Source organism: Trachymyrmex septentrionalis, unplaced genomic scaffold (assembly GCF_001594115.1).
Source record: "Trachymyrmex septentrionalis isolate Tsep2-gDNA-1 unplaced genomic scaffold, Tsep1.0 scaffold29, whole genome shotgun sequence".
NCBI classification, from domain to species: Eukaryota; Metazoa; Arthropoda; class Insecta; order Hymenoptera; family Formicidae; genus Trachymyrmex; species Trachymyrmex septentrionalis.
This window is the reverse complement of record NW_017305451.1, coordinates 83,841-95,057: the sequence shown is the minus strand read 5'-3', so window position 1 is coordinate 95,057 and position 11,217 is coordinate 83,841. Positions and strand designations below refer to the sequence as shown.

The 11,217-nt window shown below is 27.2% G+C and overlaps 1 protein-coding gene across 1 annotated transcript in view; it reads left to right on the top strand.

Moving 5' to 3' along the window:
• The window catches only part of LOC108749316 (neuromedin-U receptor 2-like), a 28,099-nt gene extending 17,853 nt beyond the window's left edge, over window positions 1-10,246 (top strand). The window contains exons 2-3 of the mRNA XM_018487923.1: window positions 7,554-7,780; window positions 9,581-10,246. Of these exons, the coding sequence (XP_018343425.1) occupies window positions 7,554-7,780; window positions 9,581-10,198 (845 nt within the window). The 3' untranslated portion in view covers window positions 10,199-10,246. The remainder of the gene's footprint in view (window positions 1-7,553; window positions 7,781-9,580) is intronic.
• The last annotated feature ends 971 nt before the right edge of the window (window positions 10,247-11,217 follow it).

Genomic DNA, 11,217 nt, shown 5'->3' with positions numbered 1-11,217 from the left:
TATATATATATATATTATATATGTATATATAATTAATTTGATAATTAGTTATAACTGTGGACATAATTTATTTTTTATAGTTTTTGATTATGCATAACTCATTTCCAAATATACAGCTATTTATTAATTAACAAAGCAAAAGAATTTTCAGTACATTTTAGAAGTCAGTTTTATCGATTGTAAGTTGCTTTATTGAAATATATTTTCATATTAATATGTTTGCAAGAATATTTTGTTGTATATTTTCTTACTTTTGACGTCTGAAATTATCTGGGATAATAGATAGTGAGTAAGTAGAGTTGAGTAAAATAATGTATATTACATTTATCTCTTTCCCATGTATTTATATTGATAAATACATTTTATATATTTTTATTCTTCTCATCTCCCAATGTCATATGAATGCATAGTCTGATACTGTACATCTAACATGTATGTCAATTTGATGGTTTCTGTACACATACATTTGTAGAATATTTCCGGGAAATATTTCTTGAATCTTCGATAAAATATGTTTACAATTTTATAAATAGCGTGTACGAAAATATGTATAGTGATTTGTAATTAGTACAATCTCAAAAATTGAGACAAGAACGTCGTAGTATTTCCAGTTGATATATCTTCGAAATGAAAACAGAATACACAAAATAAATATTCATACTACCCCAAGTTAATTGGAAGAGAAAACAAAAAGAAGATATGTAGAATAGATGAATTGTATACTTTTTAATTAATCTTACTTCAGCTTCAATATTCTTACCAGTGCGGGGCGCGCATTGATAAGACTTACATATCTCTTGAGCGATAATTTTCCTAGTATTTTTTTTATTATAGTGTACAGGATAGATTGATAATAAAGGACGCGCTTTTACAACGATTGATTCGCCCACCGTTATTATTTTCATTGACATGAAATGTATGAAAAAAGATTAATCATTTTTTCACACTTTTCCTGGCAAAAATTTTTTTTAAATTCTTCATATAATTTTTCAGAACTTATGTATAAATTTTTGAATTTTTCAAAATTTCTACATAATTTTACTTTTTGAAAAATTTGTTAGATTTCTTTATACAGATTGAAACACTTTTCAGAAATGCTGAGAAAGACTACATCTTTTCTAGAATTTTTTATTATAAATTTAAGGAAGATATAAAATTCCTTATATTGCGAATATAGAATTTTAATTTTCTAGTATAAAATTCTTTACGTTACGAATTCTGAAATACCTAAAATAAATAAGATTCTTCATTCCATTTCATTTCAAAGAAAGCTAAAAGAATTGAAAACATTTTTCGTAAAGTTTTTTTTACAAATTTAAATGTGTGTATAATAAATTTTTAAAAATATGCAATATTATGAGAATGTTGTTCATCAGAAATGAAAACAACAAAAATAATAAGATTTCAGTAATTATCGAAATTTCAATAAGATCAGTCATAAGGATTTAATCATTATGTATATCGATAAAAATAGAAAAGATAACAGATATAATTTACAATGCCTTCGATTATTTCACAATATTATGGATCACTTTATCATCAATTTAGCCATTAAGTAACGTTTTAATAAAACTCGCACAAAATTACAATATAAGTAATATGATATAAACTATGACAATGTAAATATATTTGTACGAGTTCTATCTGCGAATAATTGTAATGCATTTTGTGATTTGATCAATATTAGTTTTATTACATTTAATGTAGCTGACAATGCTTGAACAAAATTCTGTAAATCACGCCGAATTTAAATTATTGTGCATTAAATATATCGTGATAAGTAATAAAGGTAATAGTCAATTAGATTTCTATAAAATGTTCAATCAAACTAAAGCTGAGCATATGAATTAATATATTCATTATTTTGTCTTTTTTAATCATTATTAATTATTAAACATATAATTTTGAAGAGTTAAAAATAACTTTACTCTATGTTAAATTATCAATTATTGACACTATGTTATTCAATTTTATAAACTAATTTTATGAATTAATTAAAGATAAGTATTACACGTTGTACGTTATAAGGAGGAATATTACACATGACGCAGCAAAGAATCAAACCTGTTTTCTTCACTGAGATATTGCTCATTAATTTTGTATTATGCAAATAAGTTTTTCATCGTCTATACATATTTCGGTTATTATTTATTTCATTTTATACAAGAAGATCAAACTCATATATTGTATAAAGTTATATAATTATACAGTATAAATAAAGTACAGTATATATGTATAAAGTTAAATAATTATACACACACAGCAATCTGTACACAGCAATTTTTCTCGAATTAATGTTTGAAAAAAATATATGTTTTATATTTTACATGTTTTATTTTAACTGTTTCGTAAAATATTATTTAACATGATAATTTAATTAAAAAATTTTTCATAATAAAAGTTATGTTCAAAGTTAGCTCGTCGAATAGTACCGTGCAGTCATCACCTTTAGTATAACTTGAACGCATTTGTATTGACAATGTAAATTCTATTCATACAAATTTTATAAGGTCAGCCCTTCAACACATGTTTCATTATGCACATGTTTCATTATGATGTGCTTAACGTCTTTGTAGCATTAATATTAATAATTACTAAACTTTCTGTGAATTTTAGTTATTTCCGTTAAGATCTCATTAAATTCTACATTAAGCATAATGGATTTAATCAAAAATAAGAGCGTACGTTATTTAAATGATATAAATTACTGTGCAATGATTTCGAAGATTTACCACACATCCATGACCTTTTTTCCCTAATAAATAAGCGTGAGAGCAAATGGAATAAATCGAAAATTGATTGCATTGAAAGATATCTTTCACTTCCTGTTTTTCTGTACATAACGCATCAAATTTTTCTTGTTTCCTAATATATCGGACAACACTAAAATATTTAAAACTTATCGTGCATCCATATATGTATGTAGATACACTATACTTTTATTATTAAAATACGAAATATTTTATTGTTAAATTAGGATTAGAAATATAAAATAAAGAAAAGTAATAATAATCTGAAAATAAACAAATGTGAATGAAAAATAATTTTTATTGTGAGATATGAGACAACAAGATATTAACAATTAATAACATTTCAATAACTTTAGCAAAAATGTAGCAAGTTTGTGACTTGATATGAGAGAGAAAAGGAAAAATTAAAATATTTGAAATGACATAATCAAATTTATGTAAAAAGATAAGAAGATTACATAATCAAATTTATGTAAAAAGATAGGAAGACATTGTTTAAAGATTACTCTGATTATAATTATTTAAAGTGTAGGTATATTTTGTTTCCTTCTTTTTCTAAAAATATAATTAAAAATATTTTTGTAAAATTTATTATTTTATTTTTATGAAATTTATTATTATATTTTTACAAAATTTGTTACTTTATTTCTACAAAATCTATTATTATATATGCAATTTCTTTCGTAAAACGTATCAGTTACTATATTATGTATGTGCGCGCGCGCGAGTGTGTGTGTGTGTGTGTGTGTGTGTGTGTGTGTGTAAAAGAAATATTATTTTTAATTTTAATTTTTTATCTTTCTATACATTAACGTGGTATACGTAATGTTTATATTTGCTCTCATTTTGTATACTCTGTCAATTGTAAGAACTACAAATAACTAGAAAAGGAAAACCTATTACAAAGTTGCATAATGCTATAATTATACGATCGGTTATAATACTTGCATGAAATAATAAACAGCAGTAGAAAAAATATGTTATAATAACATCTGATAGAATTAATTACGTATAAGTGCTTTGTTGCATAAAGATATTTTTTTTTCGTGTGGTAATCAAATAGTTCAAAGTCCTAAACATTATTTGCAAAGCAAAATATATAGCTCGGGAAAATCCAGAACCGTGAGAAGTGTTTCTTTTCTTGGAAAGATATGAATACTCTTTTTATTTGTTTTTCGAAATTAATCCATGTATTATAAATAAGAATTAGATATAAATACAAAACCATCTTAAACAATTTTTTATGCACGAATATATATGTATAATTATGTATATTTATGAATTTTTATACATATTTATGTATAATGTATGTTTAAATATAATCATATACACTGAGAAAAAAAGTTGTTTCCAAAAAATATTAGTTGATTCAACTAAATGTAGCGATTACGAGCTATCAAACAAATATTTGTAATTCAAATAAATAACATGTTTTAAATTACAAGATTTTGTTCATCTAAGTTCATAAATATTTGAACTAAATAATCATTATTAACTAAACGCATTTAGTCGAGTTAACAACTTTTTTTTTCTCAGTGTACATATATTCGTACATGAAACATGTTTTATTGGGTGATGTCTACATGACAATCTGAGATTTATAACTTCTCTTTATAGCCATTTCCTTATTCTTAGTGTATAGATATTATAAAGAATGTAGCAGAATATAAAAAATGTAGCCCCCATATTAAATTAGACTTGCTATATCGATTAGGTTTTTATGAAAAAAAAATTTCATCAAATTTTAACTGTACGCGTTCCATCTTGTTGACCTTCTATTCTTACAATTTCAATCAAAAATATATTTTCCTATTATAATTTTTCCTAATTTACAAAAAATTATGAAAAAAATTAGTGATATTTTAATCATTAAGAAAAAATATGTCTAGAAATTTTTAAAGATTCTTAAAATGTAAATTTGCGCGCATACGGGAAATTTTGAAAAATTCAGGAAGTTTAAAATTATCAACTATTAAATAAAATTATCGCGTAACTAATTTCATATTATTTTTAGCATGAAATTTTTCCAATTCGCCTCAAAATATTTTCAATTTTTTGGAAATAATTTTATCAATGTTAAAAAATTAATAATATAATATTTTTCAAATTTTTGTGCTATTAGCATTATCATCGAAACTGACTAAAGTCAGTTTGAAATTTATGAGATTATTATTTCAATCTATAATTGCGTTAGTCCGACAGTAATCGGCACGCAATTTTGAGGACTGAAAAGATGTATTTAAAATACATATAGAAATATTTTATCAGGCACTAACAAGTAAATCTATAACCTAAGTGTAATTCTTCGATTTCTTTCAATTTTGGTATACATTTTTCATAGAATTATGAAAAATATTATACTCGTGTCTTTCCATTGTTATCCATAGGCGCTTTTAAAAACAATTATTACCCTTTCAATTTCCATCCTCTTATTAGTTAAAAACAAAATAATAATATCTAATAAATAGTTGAATACAAGGTATGAGTTTTTGGATAGTTAATTACAAGAAATCAAATTTGCAAAATTATTTGTTTAAATAAAAAATAATTTTAATTAGTACTAAATTTTAATTGACTTGACAAAGCAAATACGTATTGCGTAACTTTTGACACTTATAAATCTACAGTACCTATAATTAATATTATAGTGCAACATTAAAAAAAAAATATACCTTCTGACACAACTGCAAATTAATTTTGGGGATACAAAAAAATGTGTTGATCTATATATATAAACTTATATTTATAAACTTATACAAGAACAAAACGCTTTCAACAAAGTACTTTATAAAAACACTTAAAAAGATCGAATGTCGGAAAGCAACAACATAATAATTCTATATTATAAATAAAAGCAATATTTTCATTATAATGGATTTTGTTTTGTTTTTAAATCGATTTACATACGCAATGGCTATACACTGAATGATTTAATATGGCACAAAAGAAGTGTCGACAAGAGACATAAATAAATAACATTTAGGATATTATAAAATATTATAATGTCAAAAAGAATTTTTATTATTTAGCGCATAAATGTTTGCTTATTGAAAAATTGAATTATAAAATATCAGTGTAATATCTCATTTGCGTAAGAAAAAAACCGCATTTCGGTTCATAAAACTGCATAATCCATTAATTGCGATGAAAGACACATCGATCATTCTGTGACACGCTTTAACAATGTATTATACTTAAATAGAAGTTCTATTTAAATAATAAATAGAATAAAGTGTTATAACATAGCCTACGTTAGTGATTTCCGTCGAAAAAGCTGTATTGCGAAATATAGCAATAATTGATTGATTTGAATTTTATTAATTTCATTTGTGTGTGTGATTACAATTTGACAGATGCAATTTCTAATAGAAGTTATAATTAATCTTGTTATGATATTTGGAACGTATTATTCTACATTTGTTTATCGCTGGTCTATGTAAAAGGTTTTTAAAATCTCTTAAAAATATAATAAAATTAAATCCAATACCATCTATTTTTATCTCTCTATTATTAACAGTAAAATATTAATATAGCATTCGTTGATTGTATTTAGTGCATATTTATAGTACGTATGAAAGCAGTGGATCTTTTAGACACTTCTCTGTTGAACGTCTTTGCATATTTCCGACACTTCATTCAATGTGTCATTAATTCTAGTTGCTTGACGTCATTTAAATGCCAGTTTTTTAAAATCATTTTACATTATAAATGCATTATATATCTACCAATACTATTTACAAGAATAATAGTATTAATGATACTATAGAAATAATCTTGATGATATTGTATTCGTCACAAAGATATAAGATAACATTAGTCGGCAAAGAATTCATTGCGTCGAACATTTTAATGTTTTTAGGGTGTTGACATTACATTAAATCTAAAGTCGAGTCCAGCAAATATTTATCACGTATCTAGCATTGAAAAACACGCGATGAAAAATAAAAATAAAAGGCGATAAATTATCCAAAAACATATGACAAGTTTATTATAACATTCATATGTCAAATTAAATTGGAAATTAGTGATTTGTAAATTCTATATTATTTACTTTCATTGACATTGTACTATTTATTTTTAACATTTAATATTTGTTTTATTTAATCTGTATTATATTTTAATATTGTAAATTCAAAAATAGTCTATTCAAAATATTTATAAATCAAATAAGTAAGAAAACGCTAAATATAGTCAAGTAAGAATATTACAAATTAAGTCACTCATCAATTTTATGATGCCAATAGCATTTTTAAAACACTGTAAATAATTTATTGCTGAAAACTCAGACAGGACCCTGGTAATGAGGTCTCTACAATATTTTAATGATTTTATTAGTATAGTATATCAAATTGACGATTAATTTAATTTGTGATATTACTACGTTTGCTTTTTGACTTTTGCACTACATAACTTTTTGTTCTTGTTTTCGCCAAATATCAAATATGTTTTCGCAAACATAATGTGTTACTATAACAGTAACACATTATCAATAATAATTATAACTTCCTATTCAATAATGTAACAATGTTATGTACAACATGTGTTCATCTTTACATTTATATAAGTGGAAAATTATAATATTGACATAATATTATTGTTAATTTGTATTCTGTAGGCACCTTGTAGTTATTGCAATTTTGTTAAAATTTCTTATATATGACAGCAATAAATGCATCTAATTTTCGAATTCAACATTCTATGCTAAACTTTACATGCAGTCAATGATTCCAAGATTTCAATTTGCAGACTAGTATCATTAAACAGCATTTCCGTCCGAATATTACATTCGAACATTTGTTGCAGTTGCTGTTGTGATAGCGTTCTTCATTTGTTGGGCCCCATTTCACGTGCAACGATTGATCGCTATATATGGCACTAATACAGAAGACCACATCACATCGAATGGTCCATGGATGGAATTTCTTTATCTTCTAATGACTTACGTGTCAGGCGTATTCTATTACGTGTCCACAACGATCAATCCAATCCTTTATAATATTATGTCGAACAAATTTCGCATAGCGTTTATGGTAAGCAAAACAAAAATCTTTTTTCTAGTCTTTCAGATAAAGTTAAAAATTACGTAATAACTCCTTTAAATTTAAATACAAATAAATTTTTGTGTATAAAACGTGTATCATGCCTACAATATGTTTCAAACCCTAGAAAAAAAATTTCGTTGAAATTATTCTACGTTTTCAACGAATATAGTATTTCAGCGAAATTGCTGAAAATTTGTAGAAATTTCACAGAAAGTAAATTTGTCAGCTAACATACTGAAAAATTGCTGAAATTAAATTGAAAAAATTTCTCTGAAATTTTGCTGAAAGTTTTCTGAAATTTTTGCCGAAAATTATATAAAATTTTGCTGAAAATGAATTTTTTAGCTAAAAATTAAACTGAAATTTTTCCGAAATGCTGAAATTTCGCTGTAAAATGTTCCAAAACGTGGAATAATGTTTCAAGCGAAATTTTTCCATTAGAGAGAATACATCTTCCACCACGATTTTCCATAGAAAGGAATTACTGGTACTCGTATATTGAAGGAGAACGTTTTGAAATATATTATAGCATAAATACAATAATTTCGAAAAATCTTAACTCTTCGGTTATGTCACACTATATGTTTTACGATATATTATTGTGTAAAAATATCATGAATATATTATTACAAATTGTATATTATTATAATGTGTTTTAATTGAAACACTAGATATTATTCTTTAAATTCTTTGGAATAAAATCTCATTCTAAAGAATAAAAATTGAGCCAGTGTTGTATTAATTACGAAAAGATTATATGGGATTCATAGATCCACGGAAAATTATTTAAAAACGCAATCAAATTTTAAGATGTAGAGAATAGAAACGTATAGAGATATATAGTACTCCTAAGCTTTATTCAGAGAGAAGTGGTTCACTTGCACACTGTTACAATTGCCCACTGCCAATCACAGCGACTTCTGCGTAGGGAGAGTTTTTCTTTTTCTTTTAGCGCTGAGATCGGTTTGTGCGCAACTTGCTCATGTGCAACTACTATATACCCATTCAGAGAATATCAAAGTCGTTACACGAAAATATAGCAATACCGAGAAGTGACCTTTGTGTTGCGTCGCTAGAACAATAGATGAAGGATGCCTTCCATTAGATCCATTTAGTGACACAAGTTGATACAAGTATCGTTCTATCTTTGTTACTTATAAAATGCAAAAAAAGATAGAATGACATTTGTGTTGACTTGTGTAATTAAATGGAAGGCACCCAAAATCGCGAATGTGTTGTATATCGAGGCGAAATCAACAGGAGATCAGCTAAAAAAATTCACGAATTCCGAAAGTTACGATATCGACGATAATAAGCAAGAATCGAACGTAATGCATTCAAATCATTTAGCAAAAATCGATAACGAGTACAAAACATCTAATTATAATAAATTAACAAATCGGAATATAATAAACATAAACGTATTCATAAGTTTAGTACGAAACAACCAATTTTTAAAAAAGAATTGCTAAATTTTCAATCTTTAAAAATAAGATTTTACTTTTCGGAGTGAGATTCACTCTAAAAGTTTTAGAAAGTAAGAAAAATGTAATAATAACAAGTAAGTATACGTTTATGTATGAAAAGGTTATAGCATATATAAAGTAAAAGAAAATTTAAGTATTGCATACATGAGTGATACCGAAGAGTTAAATCCATATTTTTTTAAATAACTTTTTCTCTTTTTAATTATCGCTATTTATCACTATATATTGGTGCTAAATTTTATTTTTAAAGAATGAGATTTATTTTACCTATTTTAAATGAATTCAGTCTGGTCCATTCCAGGAGACATTATCGAAGAGCTTCAGACTCGCTGGATTGCCAGCACGTAACGAGCAACGATCCTATTCTAGCTTGTCGCGATCCCAACAAAGGATCATCGGTGCTTACGGCTCAAGGATAGCGGAAGCCAATGGAGAATCCGATATAATTGCGGGCAGCATAAAAGGTTCGAGGAATTCATTGGAAGAGAATCAACAACAATCTATAAATAATCCAGAAAATTTACCGATATCTACCAGAGTTCTGGATGCAACTCGGACGAACTCGATACGGACCGAACACGCTAAAGAGACGAAGAACAACAACGATATCCTGCCGAAGAAGAATAACCTGCGGTTACCAACTAGCGGGCATCACAAGAATCGGTCAATTCGTAAGAATCAAGAAGCTTCGTGGATAAAGAAAACAAAGTATAAAAACGTGCACATAAAAAAATCCGATATAGATAGTTCTGATAAGAAATGGTGGAGATTTTTTAAGTGGTTCCCCAATTTGAAAGTCCTCAGGTTTCCCAGGGGTTCGACCATGCCTGAGGATTGTGTGTTTGACGAGAATCCCCGCGAGGAGCTGTCAATGACAATGTGGAATGTTCGCGATAACAACAAACAGCAACCTATGTAGAACACTACTCGATATCCGATATCTTTGAGAAGACTGATTTTTTTCTGCATCGATTTCTATGTGTTATTTACATCAGCGATGCATCACCGTTGCCTAATGACTTAATAAATTGATGATGGCGTTGTATGAAGTTCTCAAGGCCATTATGAAAGCGAAATCGTTTAAAATTTTCTTTATGGAAATGAGGATTGAAGAAGACTCTAAGAGAGATATATATATATATATATACACAGTGCGACAAATATGTTCCCGGACACGAACCACATCTCAGCAACCAGTGGCAACATCTGTGCGTTCGAACATGCATTTGAAAGGTTTAACATTTCCCTATCATCTGTCAAAGTTTCATTCATTTTGGTTGACATATAACGAAGATATCACAGTTCATGTTAAACAAGATTTTGGTCGAGGTAGAAATTTTAATATGGAACAAAGAGCAGTGATTAAATTTAACGCAAAACTTGGTAAAAGTGCATCAGAAACATTCCGATTGATGCAACAAATTTACGGCAATCAATGTCTAGGTCGTACAGCTGTTTTTGAGTGGCATAAGCGTTTTTTGGAAGGCAGAGAGACCCTTGAAGATGACAAAAAATCAGGACGGCCAATTTTGGTTCGAACACCCGAAATGATCGAAAAAGTATGTAATTTTGTTGCAAACAATCGCAATGCGTCACTAAAAATGATGGAGGAGGCTTTAAATATCAGTAGAGAAACAATTCGAACCATATTACATGAAGATTTGGGTAAAACGAAGGTTTGTGCGAAGTTTGTTCCACACACATTAAGAAGCGATCAAAAATCAATGAGAATCAATCATTCCAGAGACATTTCTACCTCGACCAAAATCTTGTTTAACATTAACTATGATATCTTCGTTATATGTCAACCAAAATGAATGATACTTTGACAGATGATAGGGAAATGTTAAACCTTTCAAATGCATGTTTGAACGCACAGATGTTGCCACTGGTTGCTGAGATGTGGTTCGTGTCCGGGAACATATTTGTCGCACTGTG